Source organism: Eubalaena glacialis, chromosome 15, assembly GCF_028564815.1.
Source record: "Eubalaena glacialis isolate mEubGla1 chromosome 15, mEubGla1.1.hap2.+ XY, whole genome shotgun sequence".
In the NCBI taxonomy this organism is placed as follows: Eukaryota; Metazoa; Chordata; class Mammalia; order Artiodactyla; family Balaenidae; genus Eubalaena; species Eubalaena glacialis.
In genome coordinates, this window is record NC_083730.1 from 78483447 (window position 1) to 78509380 (window position 25934).

The 25934-nt window shown below is 46.8% G+C and overlaps 1 protein-coding gene across 3 annotated transcripts in view; it reads left to right on the plus strand.

Moving 5' to 3' along the window:
- The window catches only part of RPH3A (rabphilin 3A), a 60982-nt gene extending 36144 nt beyond the window's left edge, over nt 1-24838 (plus strand). For all 3 annotated transcript variants that reach the window (XM_061169569.1, XM_061169571.1, XM_061169570.1), the window contains 14 exons: nt 813-851; nt 951-1103; nt 2404-2490; nt 4210-4272; nt 5324-5569; nt 7757-7836; nt 10532-10606; nt 11969-12078; nt 15862-15988; nt 18046-18102; nt 18835-18989; nt 22205-22286; nt 23740-23836; nt 24638-24838. In XM_061169569.1, the coding sequence (XP_061025552.1) occupies nt 813-851; nt 951-1103; nt 2404-2490; nt 4210-4272; nt 5324-5569; nt 7757-7836; nt 10532-10606; nt 11969-12078; nt 15862-15988; nt 18046-18102; nt 18835-18989; nt 22205-22286; nt 23740-23836; nt 24638-24768 (1502 nt within the window). In that variant the 3' untranslated portion in view covers nt 24769-24838. The remainder of the gene's footprint in view (nt 1-812; nt 852-950; nt 1104-2403; nt 2491-4209; nt 4273-5323; nt 5570-7756; nt 7837-10531; nt 10607-11968; nt 12079-15861; nt 15989-18045; nt 18103-18834; nt 18990-22204; nt 22287-23739; nt 23837-24637) is intronic.
- The last annotated feature ends 1096 nt before the right edge of the window (nt 24839-25934 follow it).

The following is a 25934-nucleotide window of genomic DNA, read 5'->3' on the forward strand; positions in this document are numbered from 1 at the left end:
GCCAAAAAAAAATAAAGGAAATAAATTAAATAAATATTTTAAAAAATTGAATGATGTAAATGTATATTGTAGATTTGGAATTATGCCCATGATATGAGCTTTCAATATTCTCTTAATGAACAGTTACGGAACACCTAGTGAGTTCCAGGCTCTGTTCTATGCCCCAGGGAATCAGTGAATGGAACAGATAAAATCCATGCTCTCATGCAATTAAAATTCTAGTGGGGGAAACAGATGCTCAACAAACAGCAAATGCAAATACAACATAATATCAGGTAGTGATAAGTGCCAGGAAGAAAAATGAAACAGATAGAGGGGATAGAGGCTTCATGTTGGACAGAATGGCCAGAGAAGGGCTGTCTGAGAGATGATATTTGGGGAGAAACCCGACCAAGGTGATAAAGAGGGCGCATAGAATCTTCGGAAATACCGTGTGCAAAGGGTTTGAGGTTGGAGCATGCTTGGTGAGTTCTGGGGAAATTCAAACTAAGTGAACAAAGCACATTCTAGAAACAGTACGTAGCCCATGATCCCAATTTGTTTGCAGTGGAAATAATGTGAAATTTGTAGATAGGCTCTACATCAAAGGGGAAGTTGGGAAAGGAAACTTTTAATTTTGTTTTAAAAGTTCTTGGGAATGGTGGATGGGCCCTTTTGTGAGCTCCTTAAGTGTCAGCTCTCCAGAAAACATCAAATATTGGGGGTTTGCCAAAGAGTTCATTTGGGTTTTTCCATAGGATGTTACAGAAAAACCCAGGTGAACATTTTGGCCAACCCAATACATACTCCTCATCAGTTTTCTCTCTCTCCAGGTGACGCTGATGACAGGAGGGGCCCAGGTCAGAAGACAGGTGGGTTCTGCCGACTCTGTCTTCTACTTTTGAGACAGGAGTCCTTTTCCCCATTCCTCCATTGCCTTTTCTCCATTCAATTCATGCTTTTCCTTTCAGGCCCTGACCTGGCCTCTGCTCCTGGGCGAGGAAGCTATGGGCCTCCTGTGCGCAGGGCCTCCGAGGCACGAATGAGCTCATCTAGCCGGGACTCAGAGAGCTGGGACCAGAGCCACGGCGGAGCTGCTGGTGACCCCAGCCGGAGCCCAGCAGGTGAGAGAGATGGGCAAATCCAGACAGGCTTCCTGGATGAGGAGAATCAAAAGGAATGGGGAGAACAGTGGTTTTTTTCATTTATTCATTGGCGCTTGGTAGACATTCAGTGAACACTTGTTGAATGAGTGAGTGAGTGAATGAGTGAGTGAGTGAGTGAGTGAGTGGTTGGATGGATGGATGGATGGATGGATGGATGGATGAACAAGGACCCAAATGAACAAGCAAACGGAAGTGCTAATGCAGGACCCTGGGACAAGAATTTGTAAGCCCCAGCCAGAGGTGGCAAAGCACTTTCTGTCATGAGCATTCAAACATCTCTCCAGTGAAAAATATTTGGATTCAGGAAAGGTGGGATCCAGCCCAGTGAGGTGAGAGAAGACAGGGTATTCTTCTAGGAATGTCATACCTTCTCAGTACCAGGAACTGCTGTGTATATCATCCCCATTTGATCCCCCAACAGCTCTGCAGGAGGCAGTAGCATCTAATAGTCTCAGGTAGACTCTGGAGACCAAATGCCTGAGTTCAAACCCTGGCTCGGCTACTAACCAGCCAAGAGACATTAGGTGAGCTCCTTAACCCCTCTGTGCCGCAGTTTGCCCATTTGTAAAATGGAGCTAATAAAGCACCCACCTCATAGGGTGTAGAGATGAAATAAGTTCTTATAAAACTGTTAATCAAGTGGGTAGAGTTGTTGCCTCCATGAAGCATCTGAGGTTCAGAGAGGGTAAGTGACCAGCCCAAAGACACACAGCTTATATAAGAAAAACCTGGGATGCAAAGCTAGGTCCATGTGAAGATAAGAACAGTCTTTCAATAATTATAAAGTAGTATCAACATCTGCCAGATGTTGAGTGTTCACTATATGCCAGGCACTGTTCTGAGCACTTTACATGTATTGTATCATTGTGTCTCCACCACAACCCTATGAGGTAAGTACTGTTATCCCCATTTGATGGATGAGGAGACTGAGGCCCAAAGAGGATAGGTCATTTGTGCAAGGTCACAGATGTCGGAAGCAACGTCGCAGAACCTGAGCTTTTCAACATCCATGTTGTTGCAGTGAGTTGCCCAGGGGTATCTGAGTATTGGAAAGAGAGAACACACGGAGGGGAGGAGAAGAGGGTCTGAAAGAGCTGGGAATGTCGGGTGACTGCATCCAGTTCACACCCAGAGGACCATGCCGCATGCCAGCTGACCGGTCCCAGGCTTCTTCCTGCTTTGACTGTGTGTGAGTGTGTGTGTGTGCGTGCATGCGTGTGTGTGTGCGATATGACAGGCTCTTTCCTTTCCCCTGCAGGTTTGAGACGGGCCAACTCAGTCCAGGCCTCTAGACCCACCCCGGCCTCAGTACAGAGTCCAGCGCCCCCCCAGCCTGGGCAGCCAGGTACGTGCCACCGACCCACCCGCCCAGGCTGTCACTCAGCTGTGACCCCAATACCTCCCACCCTTGCTTGCAGAACCCTCTGGGCTTTCTGCAAAGCTGCAGCCACCACCAAACCCTAAACTCTTCAAAGACCTTTAGAATGAATAATACTCCAGGCTGGGAAGCTGGTGGGGGTGGGAGGAAGGGTAGCATCATACCTACCTAAATGCAAGAAGTGACAGTACTTCATCCCTCACTGTTTCCCACCTTCTGACATCATCACTCCACTTTCACAATTTTTACCACATGCACCTATGATCTGCCCTCTTATTTCCTTAATATTTTCTTCAAATTGACCTCCTTTAAGAACATAATTGAGAGAAGTTATCATAAACTCTTTCAAGGAAATTTTAAGGACTTCAGACTTTAAGGAAAAGGCAAAGGTTCTCAGACAGATATGTGAGATTCAGGAAGAAATGGTGGGCAAAGAGATTAGTAGTGTGAGAAAATCTGAACACATATGGCTTGTGTAAAACAATGGAAATAATTCCTAATTGGTACAGTTAAAAACCTGTTATTTTAAAAGAAACCTATAATAATGGCATAAGTGGGAAACCAGTATTCCATACCAGAAAAAGAGAGTATATTAGTTTGCTAGGGCAACCATAACAAATATCACAAACTGGGTGGCTTAAAATAACAGAAATGTATTGTCTCACAGTTCTAGGAGCCAGAAGTCCAAAATCAAGGTGTTGCCAGGGTTGGTTCCTTCCACAAACTGTGAGGGAGAATCTGTCCCAGCCTCTCCTCTTGCTTCTGGGGGCCTTGGGCATTCCTTGGCTTGTGGATGTGTCTTCACGTCATCTTCCTTCTATGCATGGGTCCCTGTGTGTCCAAATTTCCCCTCTTTATAAGGGTGTAGTCATATTGGATTAGGGCTCACCCTAATGGCCTCATCTTAACTTGATCACCTGCAAAGATGATCAAATATTCACATTCACAGGGACTGGGGGTTAGAACTTGAACATTTTTTGGAGAACACCATTCGACCTATTGTGGGGGGCTATTATACAAATTAATGTACTGAAAATAAAACGGTGCAATGACATTCTCAGTACTCTGGCCTGCTGAAGGTTCGGAGCCCGAGGCCTGTCCTCTTTTGCTCAAAAGGGACATTTACAAAGGTTAGAGAAGTGTTAAAGTAGCACCTAGATGAGACTTTTCCCATGACGGGATCAGTATGGAAAGGCAATGGGAACCCAGAATGACTTTCTCACTCTGTCATTGACTGTTATTTCATGCCCCATCCCTGTGGCTCTCCCCCACATGCCAAGCTTTGGAAATGTAGTTATATAGAATCCTCTGGACCAGTAATGACCCCGTAATAATGGTGGACTCAAAGCCTGGACTTGCCCGTTACCTTGCAAGCGATTCTTGCTCCATTTGTTTGTCGACCTCATAACAGCCAACAAAACATGAAGAGCAGGTAATACCTGCTCTTCCCCACTTCACAGAGGAGGAAGCTGAGGCCCAGGATGGAAGGATTTGGGCTTGAAGCCAGGGCTTTCCAACGCCAGAATCCCCCAATGGGACCGTTCCTGCAACCCTGGGTGCCTCTGCATGTCACCTGCTGCCCCTGGGCCTGTGTCCACACCTGTGAAATGAGGGCGGCTCAGGGCAAATACCCAAATGATGCCGCCTTCTCTATTCCAAACTTCTTTCTCTCTTTGCCCCACTCAGGACCCCCAGGAGGCAGCAGACCCAGTCCCGGGCCAGCAGGACGTTTTCCAGATCAGAGACCAGGCAAGTGTTCGCCTCTTTCTGTGCCTGCGCAGGTGACCACCTCTTCCACTGACTGAGAGAGAGAGAGAGCAGGGGCTGCCAGACATTGGCCCATTCTGCATCCTGAGACCTATCTGATGAGCTCTAAGGGAATTCCCTAATTCTAAAACTCTAGAGAGTCTGTACTAAGATTAGATAGATAGAAAATGACAATACATACAGTGGTTAAGAGTACAAGCTGCCTGCATTCAAATCACTGCTGCTTTACTTCCCAGCTGTGTGACCCTGGGCAAGTCACTTAACTTCCCAGAGCCTCAGTTTCCTTATCTCTAAAAGGAGAATAATCCAAGGACCTACCTCACAGAGTTGCTGGGAGGATTAAGTAAACCAATACATGAAACACCTTAGCACGTGGCCTACAATGTATGAAGACCACACCGAGTGACAGTGATTATTACACATGATATATATGCAGCAGCACCAATCACTACAACAGATTCATTGCTTTCTAATGCACCAGGTACTGTGCTAAGTGCTGTGCATATACTAGAAAATTTTAAAAATAATAGCTAATACTATTTGAGCACCTTCAGGTCTTAAAATTCCCATTTTACAGGTGAGAAAACTGAGGCTCAGAGATAAGTAATCTTGCTCCAGCTGAGATTCAAATCCAGGCTGTCTGGCTTCAGAGCCCATACCAGTGAGGGCTCTCAGTGAGGTCTGTTTTGCTCATGGAACTTGTTATAAAACATAGATTCAAAGGCTCCACCACAGGGCCTACAGATTCTAGATGGAGCCTGGGAACCTGCATTTTTGCAAGCCTTCCCTGGGTGGCTTTGACAAACGCAACATTCTGAGAACCGGTGAACGGCATGATGTGGCCCCCCTGTCCACTGGAAGTGACAGTCCCACATTGCAGGGCAGTGGGTGATTGTGGCACAAAGCTCGCCAAGCACCTGGTACACAGTAGGTGCCCATCACTCGCAGTAATGCTGCCGCAGTTGTCACTGCTGTTGTTATGACACAGGGACTCAGCTGCCTCTTTCCCACCCTCTCCCCATCTCCCCTGCAGAGGTGGCTCCGAGTGACCCCGCCTATACAGGGGCCACCGCCCCACCGCGAGAGGAGAGAACGGGGGGAGTTGGGGGCTATTCGGCAGTTGGAGCCAGGGAGGACCGAGCGGGCCGCCCACTGGGCCCCTGTTCCCAAGCGTCTGCTGCTGCTCCCCAGCCGGCCGCGGCCCCGGCCCGCCAGCCCCCACGCCCACAGGAGGAGGAGGAGGAGGAGGAAGCCAACAGCTATGATTCAGATGAAGCAAGTAGGTGACGCGTAACGGAGGGGTGGCTGGAAGAGTCACTTCAGGGGTCGCCCCCAGGGAAATAGGAATGGCTCTGGGGACAGCTCTGTACATCCCCAGCCCCCCAGTATGCCAAACCTAATAAACGTATTTACCAAGTTATAAAAATACAAATTTGTATTACTAAATTCACAAAATGACATCGGCTTTCTAAAGTATAAGTGCTATCTATTTTTTTCATTGTTGTAAAAGACACATAACATCAACGTTAACCATTTACATAATTTTTTAAGAGTGCATTTCAACTATATTCACAAAGTTCTATTTGGTGGTTCCATAGAACTATCATATGACTCAGCAATTCCGCTCCTAGGTGTATACATAGATAGATATCTATTTTAATCGTTTCCCAGACTCTTTGGTGTGTGTCTTCTAAAAGTCATTTTTTAACTATAACTTTAAAATTTCTGATACTTCCTCTTGCATCCATCCATTCAATGATTTATAAAGTGCCTGCTCTATGCCACACACACACACACCAGTGGTACTTCTCCTGGGTGTGGCTGGGAGCAGCAGGGGAGAGCTGGGGTGACCTTTGTGAGCTGCAGGGAAGCATGGATGGGTTGTGTCTGGACCTGATGCATGCTGTGGGGTTGGGGGGACATTCCAAGAGCTCCTGGTCAGATGGGGAGACTGGACCCACTCAGAAGAAATGGACCAAGGGCTGTAATCGGCGGAATGGCTTTGGCCCATCGCGTCACCTCCCCTCGTTGTAAAAGGGAAAGCAAATACCACCTCCCATACAGGGCTGAGGGGTCGTAAACTGAGGTACCTGCTGAGAAAGGGCTTCATAAACCAGAAATCATTATTATATAGTGCGAAACACACATGAGGAATTATTATTATATGACATGCACATCAGAAGTAATAATAGTCAACACTTGTTGAGCCCTTATTTTGTGCCGGGCACTTTTCTAAGTGTGTTACGTGCACATGCTCAATTTAATCATCCCAGTGAGCCTGGGAATAGTTGCTTTTCCTATTCCGATTTCACAGATAAGGAGACAGAGGCTCGGAGAGGTTCAGGGGCTTGTCCAAGTTCATATGGCCAGTGAGTGGAGGGACTGACAGTCAGTCTCATTGCTGCAGCAGGTCAGAGGCCAGACCTGGAGGAAATATCAGCTGTCCTGTCTCTCCCAGGGGTCATGAGTCTGCAGGCTCAGGGGAAAGGAGTCTGAGGAGCCCACCCCCACCTCACTGGCTGGGGGCTGTTTCTGCCCTGGAAATGCACCATGTCTATCCCACCTTCCTGGCTTTCGACATCCTGGTCCTTCTGCCTGGAGCAGTGGCCACTGCTCCTTTCATCTGCCTTAAGTGTCTCTTTGCTGACCTGCCAAGCCTAGAAGATCCCTCCCAGCTGGTGTATGTCCCTGTTAGGAGCTGTCCCTAGTGATTTATAACAAGACTGTCTCTGTATTCAACTCCCTCCCTCACTCATCTCTATATTTGACAAGTATTTATTGAGCACCTACGAGGTGCCCCCAAACTATTCTAAGTGCTAGGGATACCATGGCAAAAAAAGAAAAAAAAAAAAAAACAGACAAGATGGCTGATCTAATGGAACTAATATTCTAGTGGAGAAAAACATACCAATGAGTTCATTTCAGATAAAGACAGAGCACCGTGAAGGAAATAAAATAGGGCGAATGACCATGAGGGTGGCTGCTTTAGATGGAGCAGTCAGGGAGGGTTTCTCTGAGGAGGTGACATTTAAGCTGCGATGTGGATAATGAGAAGGCACCAGCCATGTGAGGATCTAGAGAGAGAGCATTCCAGAGAGAGGCAACAGAAATGCTAAGACTCATTTATTCCTTCAGCAAGTAAGTGAGCACAAACTGTGTGCCCTGCACTGTGCCCAGCGGGGACATAGCAGTGAACAAGGCAGTCACAGCCTTGCCCTCATGGGACTCTCAACCTAGCAGATGGAAGTCATTAACTAGGCAATTGCACAAATGATTAACTGATCACAGGTGTGCTGAGGGCTCCAAAGAAGAGGAGAGTCTACCAGGATGGGGAGTCCAGAGGGACTGAGTCTTCCTCTCCTCTGTAGGCTCAATGGCTAGCCCAGACTGGGCACACGGTAAGTGCTCAGGAAATGTTTGTTGAATGAGTTAATGTCCTCTTGGTACCTGCCTCTGTCTTCTTCAGCCACCCTGGGTGCCCTGGAGTTCAGCCTTCTCTACGACCAGGACAACAGCTCCCTGCACTGCACCATCATAAAGGCCAAGGTGGGTAAGGGGGCCAAGCTGGGGACCACTCAGGATGTTCTGGCATTTCTAGGGGACTTGGGGAGGGCATGGGTGACCAATTCTGTCTCCTGTCATTGCCTTGTCTATCTGTGACAGTGACAGTGATGAGAAAAGAGCAGGAATTAGCCACGGCCAATTCCTCTGCAGGGAGGACTTCCTCCGGGGAAGGTCCCAGAGGGGTTTCACTTAACTGCAGCTGCCTCCCGGGAGTGGAGGAAACCAAGCTTCAAAGGCAGAGCCAAGATCTGCCCAGCCCCATCCACACCCTCTGGAGGGGATCTCAGAGGTGTCACCCGGGAGCAGTGACAGCCTAACTTGACAGCTGACATGCCGCTGAACAGCTCCTTCTATAGACGGGGCTGTCAAGCTGGAGCTACAGACTGAGTCAGGACTTATTGTTGCAGATGCAAGGACAGTAATCTGGGCTTCTGAGAGGGGGGAAAAGGCAAACCAGATTGAAAGAGCATCTCCATGCTACAGGCTCCAGGGGCAGTGAGCCAACTTTACTCCAGCCCGCAAAGAAAGCTGGATGATGCCAATGCCAATCCCAGGAAGTAGTTGACCAGGATCTCCCCCTGCCCCAAGTCTGGTCTATAGAAAATAACAAGCAAGGTTCAGGAACCAGACTTCCTGGGTTCAAATACCAGCTCCGCCCCTCCTAGCTGTGGGATTTGGGGGAAGTTAACCTCTCTGTGCCTCAGGGATAATAATAGAGTCTCTCCCATGAGGATGTTGGTGAGTATTACGTGGAAGGTGGCGGGGTGTCCCAGTTTGCACAGATGGTCCCCAGCTATGCCTGTTGCCTTGATGAAATAATTAAGAACTCCCCTTTCCACTCACAAAATGTCCCAGTTTGGATGATCAATAATGTATGAAATGCTTAACACAACTTCTAGATCAACATACCCAGGTCACTTCTTCAGCAGACACTTAGATGCATTTACATGTGCCCTCCAATAACACAGTGAGGTAAGGCCCTACGTTATCTTATTTCATCTTCATAGGAACCTCTGAGGAAGAGATTATTATTAGCCCCATTGTACAGATGGGAAAACTGAGGCTTAGAAAGTTAAAGCCTGAGGCCACTCAGCTGGTAAGGGATAGAGCTGGATTTGAATCCAGATGTAACCACCTCCAGCTCCAGAAATGGGGGAAAACCACACCATTACAGCCCCCTTGAGACAGGGGTACAGAAAACTCAACGGCTCAGGGGCTGGGCTGGTAAAGAGACGAGAAAAGCGTGTGAGACATTAGGGAATGGTAGTAACTTTGGTAAACTAAACTGGTGTGAGCAGGACCCAAACAAAGATGTTCAAGTTCAAATTTGAAAAACACAGCGTCTGCCAATTTGTAACCTCCCAATCCAAACAGACATTGCAGACATGTTTATTAAATACCCACTCTGTACCAGGAACTACCCTAAATGTTGGGGAATATTAGAATGAGTGAGAATAGACTGTGCCCTCATGGAGAAATGGACAAGAAACCATCACTATAGCATCTCCTGAGTATTGTATACCCTCTGGGACTTTCTACAAATTATTTCATCCCATTTAATCTTCACAACAAACCTATGAGGAAGGTTTCATCATCATTCCCATTTTATAGATGGGGAAATTGAGGCACAGAGAGATTAAGGGACTTGCCCAAATCACACAGCCAGGAAGTGGTGGAGCTAGGATTTGAACCAGTGTTGCCCAGCTCAAAAGCCTATGCTCTTACCTTCTAGGCTACCCGGCCAGATTTCCCCCTTGCACCCCACTTTGTGGCCTCCTCTCCCAACCTAGTAGTAGCAAACGTTGTTCATACTGAGCTTGTGCCAGGGCCAGAGTTCAACCTTCACAGATGAGATCTCATTTAACCCTCCAAGAATCCCATGAAGCAGGGTCTGTGATCAGCCCCACTGAACAGATGAGGAAACTGAAGTCCCTGGAGATCACAGGGCACGATACATGAGATTGGGGATTAGTGCTGTGAGAGGAGACAGTGGGAGCCCAGAGATAAGACACCTGCCTCAGCCAGAGCCTAGGGGGATGGGCAGAGCATATCTGAGCCCCAGGAATTTTGGAACTGCTCATGTTAACAAGCCCAGCTTAACTCCTACCCCGGACAAAGTGCTCTCCCCCCAAAATGGCTCATTTTAGCCATTTTAGCCATGCCAGCTCTGTGAGGGGGGCCAGGCAGAGATTGTGATCCCCATCTTATGGATGGAGAAACTGCGGTCTCAGAAGTGAGTGCAAGGGCCAGGGCCAGAACTCAGGCCTCCTTTCGCTGGCCTTTCCCCACCCATTCTGGGACATGTCCTCCCATCCCAGCAATAACAATCCAGCCTTGATGGAGCACTTCCTGTGTGCCAGGCACTGTGCCAAGCACTTTACAGGTGGGATCACGTTTAAATCTCACCAGCCCATGAAGCATCCCATTTGACAGGTGAGGAAATGAGGCTCAGAGAGGTTAAGAAACTTGCCTAAGGTCACACAGCCAGTAAGTGACTTGGCCAGGCTTTAAACCCCATCTGCCGGATTCCAGTGCTCATTTCAAGATACTGCATTTCCCTTCTCTTTCTTTGGAAGAGGAAGCACACAGGATGGAGTGATAGCTGTGCCCATTGCCTGTGATAGCTGAGCGCCCAGCCCTCCCCAGGCCCTCACGCCATTGCCTTCTTCTCTTACAGGGACTGAAGCCCATGGATTCCAATGGCTTGGCTGATCCCTACGTTAAGCTGCACCTCCTGCCAGGAGCCAGCAAGGTACCATATGGCCTGGGCCTCTTGGCAAGCGGGGCACATGGGCTCTGGAAAGCACCCAAGGTTCCCAGCTCAGAGCCTAAAATAGCCCTCCCCAAACCCCCTCTTCCCTGATTGGCAAAGTTCTTACAAGGGGTAAGGGATGGGCCAGAGCCATTCTCCTTCAAGAGGCAGGGGCTCTGCTCATTTCTCTAACTCAGAAACCTGGGATCCAGGAGAGAAGCTGATACCCTGATTATGCCCTTGACCTGCTCAAACACCTTCAGGGCTCCCCAGTGCTGACCATGGTCCACCTCCCCCACCCATTTTGTGCCCCAGCCAAACACCTCTCGACAGAAATGACTAACTCTTTCCAGATAACTTGAGAAAAGGTTCTATTATTAAGAGAAAATGTACCCCCATCCCTTCCACCTTTCTGGGGGGGAAAGTGGGATTAATTCTCCTTTCTTTGGATTGACCCACTCAGAGCACATGGCTGGAAATGGAAGTGTGCCTTCTTGGGTTTTATTTTTTGCTTTGTTGTGTTAATTTGACATGGATGTCCTAAAAACAAGGCTGCCTATATACTTGGTTACATGATCTTAGAAAAATGCCTTTCAAAAATCTCTGCAAGTATCAAATGCCCCATAAGACAAAAAAGGACGGACACACACACACACACACACACACACACGCACGGGCACATACACACTTTATCTCACTCTTTTTTTGTTTGGATCAAGGAAAGACAGTCCCACCTGGCCATGGCCAAACTGGTTGGCCACTACTCCTTCTAACTCCCCAGCGACCTTTGCTTCTCCTTGACCCACTCTTTTGCCCACTCCTAAATCCAAACCTGCTTTGCCAAAGAATCCAATCAGTCATTTACATGTTAGTATGAATTAGATTTCTCACCAGGCCACCAGGTGCATTTCTAACCTTCTCTCTTAGAGTAAAATGAAAAATTTTGTCCTCTCTAAGGAATTTCAGGCATGGAGGATGCTATCTGGGGAAACAGAGGGGACCATCCCAATATCCCCAGAAATTATTTCTTCACTGCCTAGGAATGGGAGACTCTCATTTCTGCCTCCCTGGCCTAGAAATAATACTTTTTCTCAAAGAAAAATATCTTTGCTTTCTAATCTTTATGAAGAGTTCAAAGAGTGGGCCCAGTGCCTGGAGGGAGGGCTGGCCCAGTATCCAGTGTTGGTGATGCACCCTAGAGGATGACCCCACTCCCTGAGAACATGCATTTGGGAGCAACAGAGCCCCTGGACACTCCTGGGGGAAGTGGACTCCTAAGTCACCCACCCATCGCAGATGAGCCCAAGGGATGGAGCTGCAGGGCTGGCTCCCCACTGAGACAGATGTCTGTCTGGGTTCTAGTCCAACAAGCTTCGTACGAAAACCCTGCGGAACACCCGAAATCCCATCTGGAATGAGACTCTGGTCTATCATGGCATCACGGATGAGGACATGCAGAGGAAGACCCTCAGGTGCCTGCGGGGAGGGTGGGCAGAGAGGGGCCTGAGGCTGGGCAGACTGAGGCATGCGTGGTTCCTGGGGGCAGCGCTTTAAAACATCTCAGAGTAGTTTTTTGTTTCTTTTTTTCTTCTAAAAAGCAATATATATTTCTGATAGACACTTTTGAAAATACAGATAAGTGAAACTGTTAACATCTTGGTGTCTGGACATTTGGGTTTAGCGTGTGTCTATATTTGTGTGTATGTGTGTGTGTGTGTGCGAAAGTTTTTTTTTTTTTAATAAAGTTGAGTGTTTTTAAAAGTGTTTATAAAAATGGGCCATCCTATTAAGTAATCAGCCAGTTTCACTTAATATACTGACGCCACTTCATATTCTTCTACAGTGTATTAAAGTGCATTTTAAATTACATAAGTAATAAATGAGTACATTGTTCTTGTAAAGAATTATTGAGAAAACAAAGCTGCTTTCAAATGTTAGTCCCCTCCCTCAGCCTGGGTTGCCTTTCTCCTTCTGTGAGTGTGTGTATATTCATATATACATACATACAGTATACATATACATATATATATATATACTGTCATTTACAATATAAGAAATATCATGTTGAGTGTATCTGGAACTTGCCTTTTTTCTTAACAATATATCTTGGGGCTGTGGCCATGAGAAGACATTTAGATCTACCTAATTTTTAACTGCTTCAGAGTACTCCATAGCATGGGTTTATCACAGATTTTTTTAATGTTTTATTATTAAGTGTTATGAATATACAGAAAAATATAGAATATAATAAAAACAAATACCCATGAACCCAATACTCAGTCTTTCAAAAATCTTAATATTTGTTTTATTTGCTTCAGCTCTTTTTGTAAGGAATAAAGCACTACAGATGCAAATTGAAGCTCCTCTTGTATACTTCATCCCCCACCCCCTTCTCTTCTTTCCTCCCCAGAGCGAAACACTATCCTGAATTCTATGGGTATCATTTCCAAGCGTGTCCTATGCTTCAGCTACTTAATTATGTATCTATAAACAATATATGGCATTGTTGGCATGTCTTAAATTTTTATGTAACTGTTTACTACTTTATCCAGTTCCCTGTGGACAGACATTTAGATAGCTTCTACCTTTTCTCTATTACAAACAAATTTGCAGTGAGCATTCTTCATGCTTCCTCGTGTTCATATGAGTATTTCCTTAGGACAGAAACCAAGGAGGAATATCTGCTGGATCACAGAATATGGGGTGTGGGTCTTTTTAATTTTGCAAGGCATACAAACTGGTTTGCAAATGGGCTGTTCCAAGTACATTCCTATCAGCCACAATATTATTTTAAGGAAACATAAACATTTTTATTGCAGTGTAATAACATCCATTTAGAAAAGTGCACACAGAAAAAGTGTACAGATTGATGAAATTTTCACCAAGTGAACACACTGGGTTAAGAAAACAGAACATTCCCAGACCACAGAAGCACTCCCCTTATGCCCGCTTCCAGTGAGGACCTTTTCCCCCAGGGGATTCACTACCCTAACTGCTAACAGGAAAAATTAATTTAGTCTAGTTCTGTACTTTATACAAATGAAATCATACCACATAATTCCTGTATGTCTGTCTTCTTTCAGTTAATAGTATATTTGTGATACTCATCCAAGTTGTTGTGGGTACTTGTAGGTTGTTCTTTTTCATTGCTATTTAGTATTCCATTGTGTGAATATAACACGATATTATTTATTCATTCTACCGTTAATTGGCATTTGGTTGGTTTTCTGTTTGGGGCTATTACAAATAGTGCTGCTGGGAACATTCTAGTAGCTATTTCTTGCATACATTTCTGTTGTATATACACCTGGGAGTGTAATGGCTGAGCCATGGTGTATGTATATGTTTAGCTTTAGTAGAAACTGCCAGTTTTCCATAGTGATTGCACCAATTTACACTCCTACCAGCAATGTCTGGGAGTTCCAGTTGCTTCACATCCTCATCAACACTTTTCCATTTTGGCCACTCTGGCGGGTGTGTAATGGTGTCGCATTGTGGTTTTGCATTTCCCTGATGAGCAATTACAACATTATTTTCAATGCGTACTGTTACATTTTTAGGGTTACTTCATAATTTTCTTAAGAAGTCCCCCCATTATAGAATACTTATGTTATTTCTGCTTTTTCACAACTATAAACAAAACTGTGGTAAAGATCTTTGTAGTTACGTGTTTTTTCACTTATGTCTTCAAGGTAAATTCCTAGAAGTGGCATTACTAGGTCAAAAATGGTGATTATTCGTGAGTCTTTGGAGACATTGTCCTGCAGAAAGGATGGTGGTGTTTACACCCCCACCAGCTGAATGGAGACAATTTCTCTCTCCAGTTGTGTACAGTGTGGGGCTCAGCAGGAGGGTGTTCTGACCCTTCAGAACTTTGAACCTTGTTCAACAAATGTTAATGGCCAAGAAGCAAGGTGCTGTTAGTTCCTATCTGTCCCCCATGGGGGGAAAAGTCCTTTCTTCCTCTTAGTATATGTCAGGATGAATTATCATCCCTCAATTGGTCCTTTTGGCCTCCTGAGGGACCTTTCTCATGACCTGCCCTTTTTTGTGCCTCTGGTCTACTCAATGCTGTGCAAAGTAGATAGCAAAAGACAATATAGTGTTCTGGAAATCAGGAGCTTCAAATTCTGGTTCTGCCCCTTACTGGGGAAAAATTATTCAACCTTTCTGGGCCTCAGTCTCCTCTCCAAAGTGGGAAACTCAGAGGTCTGGGGGGAGAAAGAATTAAGTGAGAAGAGTCAGCTAAGTTCCTAGCCTAACTTTGCAACAGATGATGCTGAAATGACCGTAAAGTAGATATAAAGGGGGCTGAACTTCATTAATCATCAGGGAAATGTATTGGGTTGGCCAAAAAGTTCGTTTGGGTTTTTTCCACAACATCTTGTGGAATACTAATAAATTAATACTACAAGGAGATACTATGGCCCACTCAGAAAGGCTAAAATTAAAGACCGACAAAATCGAAGCTAGAATGAAGAGCAACCAGAACCTGCATAAACTGCTGGTGGGAGTGTAATTGGTGGAATCACTTTGGAAAACTATTTAGAAGTTTCTACTGAGGTTAAACTTGTGTGTAGTCCATGGCTCAGCAATTCTGCTCCTACCTAACAGAAATATGTATCTATGCATATAGAAAAGACATGAACATGAATGTTCCATTGCAGCTTTATTCGTAACAGCTAGAAATGGCTCAAAACCAAATGCCCATAAGTAGCAAAATTATTACAACATATTTACACAATAGAATACTATACAACCAAAAAAGGGACAGATAACTATTGATATGGATGAATCTCACAGACATAATGCTGAACAAAAGAAACCAAATGTAAAAGGGTCTATACATCTGATTTTATTTAAATGTAGGTCAAAAACAAGACACTGAATCTTGCCAAGAGAACAAGATAGTGATTATCTTTGAGGGAGGTAGTGACTAGGAGGGATCATGAGGGTCTTCTGGGAGCTGGAGTGTTCTGTATCTTGATCTGTCTGAGTGGTAGTTGCATGGGTGTATGCAAATTCAAAAATCCAACAAGCTAGAAATTTAAGATTTGTGCATGTTATTGCTTGTTAAGTTATACTGTGATCAAGAAGAAATTAAAAGTACCTGGCCTAGTGCTCAATAAATAGGAAGTTGTATTATTCCTGTGCACATTACACATTCCTTGCCAGCATCAATCAGAGCTCTTGGTACATAGTAGGAGCTCAATATATGCTCTTCTTTCTTTCTCCATCCTTTATGTCAATCGCAGGATCTCTGTCTGTGATGAGGACAAATTCGGCCATAACGAGTTTATCGGTGAGACCAGATTCTCGCTCAAAAAATTGAAGCCCAGCCAGAGGAAGAACTTCAATATCTGTCTGGAGCGGGTGATCCCGGTGAGTGCCTTTGCCCCAAGGGTTCAATGGAGAAGAAGAGTTGGAGGGGTGGATGCTGCCTTCTTCTGGGCCTGTAAAGGATGTGATAGATCTGTAGGGTGCCAGACAGGAGAGGGGCTGTGGCAGCTGTTGGAGGGAGGGTGAAGATTTCAGGTCAGAACATGGGGGGTTGCATCCTGGCTATGCCTTCTACCAACCCTGTGTTAGCATCAGTTCTAAAGGTCAGAGTGGTTTGGCAGGGTGCCCTGCCTGGGTTCAAAGCCAGCTCTGCCATTTCCCTGCTCCCTGGCCTTCACCAAGGGTCTGAACTATCCTGGGCCTCAGTTTTTCTTGTCTCTAAAATGAGTGTTACAACAGCACCTGCCTCATAGGAGGTAGAACCTAGTACCTAATAAGCACTCATAAATTAACTGTTGTTATTATAGTAAATAATACTTCCTTACCCACCTGTCGGTCAAGAAGTCATAAAGAATCATAGAGATACACAGGAGGCAGGATACCATAGCGCTTAAGAGCATGGGCTCTGGAGCCAGACTGAGTTTGAGTCCCAGTTTCTGCCACTTACAGTATAACTTGAGTCAAATGACTTAACCTCTCTGTGCCTCAGTTTTCTTGTCTGTAAAATGGGGTAATATAGTACCAACCTCATAGGGTCTTTTAAGGATTAATGTAAAAGTACATGTAAAGCATTAAAACTGTTATTGTTAGATGTGATACTCACCTTTTGAGAAAGAACAAGAACCAAATTGAGGTCCAATTGGGCTACACCTCAGAATCAACTAGAGATTTTAAAACCAGAACTTTACAAAATAGATTCTGTGGGGGATCTCCCTGGATATTCTGACTTAGCAAGATAGGGTGAGACCTAGCAATCTGTATTTTTAGACATAATCCAACCTACCCTTTTTTATGTCTGAGCCACCTGGGGCCCAAAAAGAGGAGCGAGTTGCCAAGGTCATACCGCAAGTCAGTGACTGTGTTCTCAGGCACCGGCCAGAGCCCAGCTTTCTTGCAATGACCATCGTGCCTGCTCCCCCTGGGCAGTGGGCCAGCGCCCCATTGGGAAGCCATGGGCGGTGGGAGGGGGACTCCTGCAGCATCCTCCCACCAGATGGCCAGCCTGAGGATGGACTATCTGTGTGCTACACCATATTTTATAGCACAGACAAAGCAACAAGACACAACAGGGAAAATTGCAAGGAAGAATTTACACGGAATGCCAGGCTCCCAATAAATCATTAGACGTGCCTAGGAATGAAGCCTTTCCTCTGGGTCTTTGCCTGGTAACAGTTGGCTCTTCAGGCTTCGTCATCCTTCCGTCACTCAGTGAGTCCAGTTGGTCAGCACAGGGGCCAGGACCCCGTCTGGGTCTTCAGCTCCTGGGTCTGCCATCTCGCTGTGATGGATGCAGCCAGCCTCAGAGGCACAGAGGTGGCAGGACAGGCCCGCACTGGCCCCGAAACCCTGCTGATCATCTCCTTTGCTCTTAAACCTCCCACCACCAACTCCCCTCTTATGCCCCACTAAGGACAGGGACCTCATAAGCTCTGATCCCTCTCCTCTGGACCTCAGTTTTCCTCATTTCTAAAGTGGAGAGGTTGGATTTAACCAGTGCTTTTCACATTGTGTTCCCCAGAGCCTTAGAATCCTGCAAAAGGGCCTTAGGAGACATGGGGGAAGAAGCACCTGGTGGCCCCTGTGCCACTTCAACCAGAGCAGGCAAAATCTTGTCTGTTTTGTGCGTGGGCTACTTTGCCACTTATTGGTTGTGGCAAGTGGTTTAACCACTCTGACCCTCAGTGTCATCATCTGTAAAATGGGGATAGTAATACAACCTACATCAATAGGCTGTTGTGCATTAACATGGTCTCTCAAATGGTTAGCATTATATATATTTTAGCTGAATGGGGGAAAGCTGGAGGGCCACAGAAGCTTGGAGAACCCATCCTCATGGCTCTGGATGCCAGTGGAGGGGAGAAGGGGTTTCTGGTCTTTCTTGTGTAGGGAGATGAGCCCCATTGACAATGTTATTTTTCCTTTCTGTCTCCTTCCTCAAGATGAAGCGTGCTGGAACCACCGGGTCAGCCCGAGGCATGGCCCTTTATGAGGAGGAGGTGAGCGCTGAGTGGGTATTGAAGCCACAGTCAGGGTCTGGCATCTCCCTTTTCTCTCCCTCCCTGGCCCCTTTCCCACTCTTTTACCCCAAACCACCTGCCTGTTGGTTCACCATGAGAGGTGCCCTTGCCCAGGGCATTAGAACATGAGACCAGGAGCATGCTTTTCACACCTGGAGCCCCCAAGGTGGGGGGAGCCCCCAAAGTGGGGGAAGCCCCATCCTCTCACACCCGAGAGACACCCTCGAATTCCTTGACCTTGTTGGCAGAAGCTCTGCTGGCAATTCTCTGCACTAGAGCAATGCCACACTCCCTCCATGGGGATGTAGGGCAGGTTCTTTGAGCTGTGTGTCTGGCAGAGGCTGGAGTTTGGCTTCACAGCCATGCCCTCGGCCCCAAGGACTGCACTTTTGAGAAAACTGAATGGGTGGGGGGAGTCTGAGCTGAGTCACGTTGGAATCAGGGTCAAGCTCAGCCTATGATCAGAGTCAGAGTCAGTCCGTGTCTAAGTCAGAGTAAAGCCATTGGCCCCCATGTGCCTAGGACTGGGCCCCTTGGCTTTCATCATTTGCTCCTCCCTGGAGTCTGGGGTGTCTGCTGTCTGTAGTGCTGATTGCACTAGCACTGGCCCAGCTCCTCCTACTTTCCACAGACTCTCTCTTTAATGATCGCCATCCACGTTGCCCGGACCCCTTTCCTCCTAGGCCCACACACCCTCTTCTCCTACTGCAGCAGGTGGAGCGTATTGGTGACACAGAGGAACGCGGCAAGATCCTGGTGTCCCTCATGTACAGCACACAGCAGGGAGGCCTCATTGTGGGCATCATACGCTGCGTGCACCTGGCGGCCATGGACGCCAATGGCTACTCAGATCCATTCGTCAAGCTGTGAGTCAATGTCTGGGGACTATAAATGAGCCCCAGAGGGGGGTCCTAGATCCTTGCAAAGAGAGAACCAGAGAGCTTCCCCAAGATCGTTGTACATTGAGGCCCAGAGAGGGCAAAGAACCTGCCCAAGGTCACACAGTGAGACGGATGCCCAGAACTGGTGAGTGTGAGTCTGGAGTCTCAGTCAGCCTGGTGTGTCACCCACCCATATGAGAAGTTTTGTGGCTCTCCTCCTGTGGGAGAGGGGTGGTCGGCAAGGTTACAGTAATCCCATTTGTAGCCCCTGGGAACCAGCAACACATCCCTCCAGAGTCCAGAGCCCCACCACCAAAGAAGCAACCTGACTTTTTCTGGATTCAGTCTGGAAATGCTCAAAGAAAAGACCTTAGGCTTTGGGGTTATTCCAGTTATCTCAATCATGGGGAATAAGAGAGACTTTGTGTTCTGGGTCCTCTGAGAAGATGCCAAGAGGGGATTAAACAGAGGAGAAATGCCTGTGTGAGGGAAAGTAGGGGGAGAGTCAGGGGAAATGGGACAGCAGTTAGACGGCCATTCGAGTCTGACCCTAAGTGAGGGGACAAGGGAGGGAGGGATGGGTGGAAGCATCCCAGATGCAAGTTCAGCAAAGCCATCAGGAAGTCCTCAAGCCAAAATTGGCCATCACATGAGGCCCATGTCTCCTAGGAGTAGGCCTGCCATAGGTATCCCTGCCATGTTCGGTAGTCAGCTGAGAGTGTGGCTTGGCACAAACATGGCATGGATTTCCAAGCGCGGCAGCTGGGGCCTTGGTCATTTATGTTCCCTGTAGTTGGAGGTCCTCCAGGCACATTCTCCAAGCCGCCATTGAATCAGACATGGGATGCACCTCCCATCTCTGCCAGCTACCAGCTGTGTAACTATAAGCAAGTTATTTGATGTTTCTGGACCTCAGATTCTTCATTGGTAAAGTGGAGGAAACAAGTCCACTTATTTCCAAGAGTGCCCATAAGGCTCAAATGAGATATCATATAAAAGGAATAAAACTACGCCTGGTACAGAAACATTTAGCTACTCTGAATAGAATTCTGCCTTGCTTGTGGCAGCAAAATGTGTGTTTATGTGGTTGTTGTTGCGAGCCTGAGCTCTGGATCCAGACTGCCCAGGTTTGAATCCCAGATCCAATAGTCTTCAATATTCTCCAGCTGTGTGACCTTGGGCTCATGCCTTAACATCTCTGGGCCTCAATGTCCTCATCTATGAAATGGGAAGAGTAATATTGGTCATTTGGTCCTGGCCTCCAAGAAGCAGACACCAAGACTAGATGAGATGCTAAGAGATTTGCTGGGGAAAGCGCCTGGGAAGGAAAATTGAGAGAGAGCTGGAGGAGGACCATAGAGACAACAGGCCTGGTGCACATCTGCTTCCTGGGGGGTAGTGGGGGGATGGTTGGGCAGGAAGAGTCTTAGACTGCAGTGCAGTTCTGTGTAAGTTTCAACCACTGTGGTGGGGAATCCCTGAGCGCAGTCGCCCATTAGAGGAGCCCCGCATCTCCCAGAAATGGGGCTGCCTACTGTCGCTGCTGGCTCAGGTACTGGCTGAGAGCGGCCTCTGGGGAGCATGGCCACATGAAAACATAGTGGTGAATTCAGAGCCCAGCAGCTTGTCAGTCTCCCCCTGCAGTTGGAGATCTGAGAGATGCATTTTCATGTAGTTGGTGCTCAATAAATACCTGCCATTATGGTTATAAATAATTACTATCACTATCTTACTCATGGCAAAGAGTGTTTATTAATGACCTCTCCAACCTGGGAGACACTCCTTCCCCCATCCCCACTGCCTCTGACAATAGAAATCAATGCTTCCCTTAAGGTCATGGCTACAAATGAGGCCACAGTGGACTTTGCTCCAGATTTTCTTTGAAAGAGGATTTTAGTTAACAAAAGAACACACATGTCTGGAATACGTTTGATTTCTAGGAGTAATTTGGTATAATTTTCTAATTTTCCCATATGGTCCAATAGAGAACATTAGCTCCTGGGCTCCTGTCCTGTACTCCATTGAATCCCAGACACATGCAAATTGTTTTTCTTAAATAACTCTCCCCACCACCCCTTCTCCCATCTACCCAACCCTCCAGAAGAAGTAGAGTTGCAGTGGTCACCAGTGAATCAGCTCCCCTGGTGGGCATTGTAAAAAAGAAACAGGAGATCATTAATCAATTTAAGATCAAATAAAGTTTTTTAAAGTCAGAATTGCCCTTTATTTTTGTTCAGCATCTGGTACCTTTCAAATCCCCTTTTGTATCTCTTCTTTCAGATTATCCTCAAAAGCAGTTCTGTGAGTGAGAAAGAAAAGTTTGCCTTCTTTACAGATTGGGACGCTGAGGCATACCAAAGTTACACTCATGTTGAGAGTTGCACAGCTAGTGACAGCTTGCATCAGAATCCAATTGTCCTAACTCTTAAGAGTTTTTGGCCCATTTTATTTATTCGCCCAGAAAATACTGATTGAGCACCTACTACGTGTCATGCATTGTGTCTACACTGGGGAAGAGCCTTCTAGGCAGAAGAAATAGTATGTGCAAAGGCCCTGGGATGGAAAGGAGAGTGAATGGAGTGTGGGGTGAAGCACGTGGCACAAGATCAGGCTGGACAGGAGCAGGGACCCAACCACGCAGAGCCTTAAGGCCACATTAAGGATTTTGAACTTCACCCTGAGGTCAAAGGAGAGCCATGGAATAGTTTTGAACAGGAGACTGATTGTAATCAGATTTGCATCTTCTCCCTTTTGTGCATACACTCATCATCTCCCCAGGACCTGGGGGCAGCTTAAGAGATAATCAGTAGTGAAGCCCCAGGCACCGTCATCCAGGTTCTCAATGATCCATTGGGAGAAAGTCCTAGCTAAGAGCACAGACTCCAGAGGCAACAGCTGGGTTGAGTCCCCAGCTGTGTGACCAGAGGCACATGTCTCAACTTCTCTGAATGCTCAGTTTCCTTATATGTAAATGGGTGGTTGTACCATCTAGGGTTTGTTGAGGGTTAAATATGCATAAGGTGCTTAGGTAATGCCTGGCACCAAGTAGATGCTCTGATGCACATTGGTCATTATTAATGTTGATTCACTTTCTGATCTGTTCATTATTCTCCTGACACTGAGAGGACCTTTGGGGTCATCAAAAGGCTGTTCTTATTCATTAAACTTCATCCATAATGGCCTCTCATGTCTCCTCTCAGCTGGCTGAAACCAGATATGGGAAAGAAAGCCAAACATAAGACTCAAATTAAGAAGAAAACCTTGAATCCTGAATTTAATGAGGTAAGGCTGCCCCATTTTCTGCCATGCTCTGGGATAGTTCCTGTATGTGAGGGAGGAACAAATTCCCTGCTAGAAAGTTGTAAAGCACACACACACACAAAAAAATTTCTTACATAGATCAGCTTGAATTATCTAAAGAAGAAGGAATGAGTTCCTCATCATTGGAGGGAATCAAGCCTAAAACAAAAGCCTATAGATTTGGAATGTCATAGGGAAGACACTGTATTTGGAGAGAGAATGAATTAAATCATCTCCAATGTCTTTACCAACTCTAATAGTATATAATACTGATATTTGAGGAAATAAATAGGGGCAGTTGTCCCCTTTCACCCACCCAGTTGGCACTGCCCTCTCCCTCTGCCTCTCCCTCTGCCTCTCCCTCTCCCTCTGCCTCTCCCTCTCCCTCTCCCTCTCCCTCTGCCTCTCCCTCTCCCTCTGCCTCTCCCTCTCCCTCTCCCCCTCCCCCTCCCTCTCCCTCTCCCTCAATCCTCAGGTCCGTCCAGTGCATCCAGTCCTGCTAAAGCCACTGTCTAGATACCCATTGAATGTGCTTATTCCTCTGTATTCACACTGTGACTTGTCAGGCATCTCAATACTCAAATGTTGAGCACTAGGTTATGGTCCAGCCACACAGCTGTTAGACAAAGCCATAAAAGTGGTGATGCAGAAAAAAAATTAAAAGTAAAAATAAAGTGGTGATGTAGAAAAAAAAAACTGCTAACATGCAAAGTTGGTTTTTACCATATGTTATAAAATGGAAAAAGGAAGCCACAGTACAGTATATTCATATTATATTTCTATAATACAATATTCAAATATTTCATATGGTATAAAATTCAAATTAATATTCATATTAATTTTTCAAAACAGACACCAGTATGGTCACACATGGGGAATGTTGACAGTGGTCATTCTTGGGTAGATAGATAACAAGTTTCTGTTTTGGGTTTTTGTGGGGTTTTGTTTTTTTTTTTGCTTCCTTGTTTGTTTTAAAGATGAACATGAATGAATTTTATGATTAGGCAGAAGAGTTACTGACAAAATCAGATTATCTGAAAACATAAGCACCTAACCCTCAACTACCTTTAATCTGTGAACAATGGAGAGGGAGGAAAACTGCTTCAGAAGCTATCAGAATGGAAGGACTGAGTTCATGGCTATCTGCCTTTAAGGAAACTTGACCAGGACCAGCCCTCTTAGAAACACCCCGCCAGTCTTCCCAACTTCAAGCAGAGTCATTGAAAAGAGAATTATAGGGCCTGGGGGGCTTTGTTATACAGAGTGTTGGTTGAGAGGGGATCATCAGGCCTGGGGTAAAGGCCCCTTTGATTCCAGATACCCAGTACAAGGTCCTCCCCTTGGTCCATGAACCCCTAGGACTCAGCCTCTTAGCTCCCGATGCCGAAGGCTCAGAGAACCCTGTCACTCACATGTCTTCCTCTGCTGCATCTAGGAATTTTTCTATGACATCAAACATAGTGACCTGGCGAAGAAGTCACTGGACATCTCAGTCTGGGACTATGACATTGGCAAGTCCAATGATTACATCGGTGAGTGCTCCCAGCTCCCGGGGAAAACCCTATCCTCTATCCTCCCAGGAGAGGAGAGCCTTACCCAGGGATGCACAGGGTTGAGGGCACTGCTTTACTTTGGTAATTACATTGTCCAAACGCTAAGTCAGGACCCATGGTCCTCACTTGGGTCCAATTTGGGTTACAAAGCTGGGAAGATTGGATCACGATTGGTTATTTGCTGAACAAATCACCTCCAGCAGAATAATTAAATTACAGAAGAGTGGAGTGTGTGGCCTCTGCAGAAAATAGGGTGCAAAGGAAGTTTCCTTAATCTATTTGCAAGTCCAGAATGAAGGTTCTACTGTTCCCAGTCCCCCTCCAAATAATGAGGAAGAACAGTCATTACAGGTGGAGCAAGGAGGGAATGCCAGACAACAGATACAGCATGAGCAAAGGTGTGCAGGCAGGATTGAGCAGGGTGATGAAACTGACTCTTTGGAAATAGATGATGAGTACCAGAAGTAGAGAGAATTTCAGTGAGTGCAGGGGTGACTTAAAGAAGGTCTTAAAAAATAGACAATGAAGTTGTGACTTGATGCCACAGTAGGGAGCCATTGCAGGTTCTTGAGTAGGTAGTCTGTAGGCAGAGAAAGCCAGTAGTAGTAATAACCTCATAACCACAACCTCCAGAGAGAATGGATCCCAAGTGGCTGGAGGGGGGTGGGTCACTGCTTGGTGGCAGTTTTTCCCCAACTAGACATATTGGGTCCAGAATGAGATTCCCGTGCATGCCTTCACTCTGACCGCCTGCCCCTATCTTCCCATCTTGTCCTCCAGGAGGCTGCCAGCTGGGGATCTCAGCCAAGGGAGAGCGCTTAAAACACTGGTACGAGTGTCTGAAAAACAAGGACAAGAGGATCGAACGCTGGCACCAGCTACAGAATGAGAACCACGTGTCAAGCGATTAGGATGGCGCCCAGGTCCCCACCTCCATGCCCCAGCCCATGCCCTGTCACCCCACAGCTTGCCCCAGCTGCCCGTTGCACTCTGGTCTCTCTTCTCTACGCCTCCCCCAAGCCCATCACTCCTGGAGCCTGCCTTTGCAGTCTCCCCCGCACCTTGGACATTGCCACCAAAAACCCCCCCTCTCCTCAACGCTGCGATGCGGGCTCTGAGCGCAGCCCCTCTCTGATCCCTCCAGAATGGAGCCATAGGGATGGGGATGGGGAGATTTTCACAAGGAGGTTGTTAATTTAACAACCTCTCAGCCTGGGTAAATTACAGAGGCTCTTCATCATTTAGGACTGTTTTTAGACCCTCCTGGCCTTGGACACACGCACATAACACACACACACACACACACACGAACAACTTGTTTCCTATGTCGCATCCACCTATACCCTCAGTTGTCAGCAGAGCCAGACAAGGCTGTGAGGATAAGCATTTGGGCAGAAATAGAGCATCCCAGGTCCCTCGACCTCTTCACATCATACACCCCAATTGCCACAAAGCAGACCCCCATGTTTAAACTCCCCGGTGACTAGGAACACACCCTCCTGGCTCCAGGTGCATCAAGAAATGACCATGCAGAATACCCAAAGGAACTGGGTAGCACGCCCTCTTTCAGGATGTCCCCTATTTACTTCCTAGCAGAAACTAGCTCCCATTCTCTACCACCCACCTCGCCCCTTCTCCTCCTTCCCCTTCCCTTTGCCCAACGCCACATTCACCTCTCCCTTCCTCACCCTCTCACCTCTTCTCTCTGCTCCCACCTCTCACCCCTTCTCCTTTCTCCCTCTCTGAGGGGGTAAAATAGCAAAAGCAAAAAAGTGTATCTTAACACAGCCTCCCCTTCTCGCCTCCTCTCACCAGCCTCACCAGCAAATGCTGAGAAACTGGCAAAACCCTGAACTTCCATGTAGGTCTGCGCTTCTACAACCACCCACTTCTCCCCTTGGCAAAGCCGGGTGTCCTCGGGCCTTGGGCTGCTGCTGGCGCTGCCCTGGGTGCATGGCAGCATCCCGCAAGCTGTGTAGACACCCCGTAGAGGGGCTTTCTCAGCCCCTGGCCTCCCCAAGTGGGCGCAGAAGGTGTTTAAACCAGAGGTCTGGGTTCCAGGGGGCCTCTCCAAAGC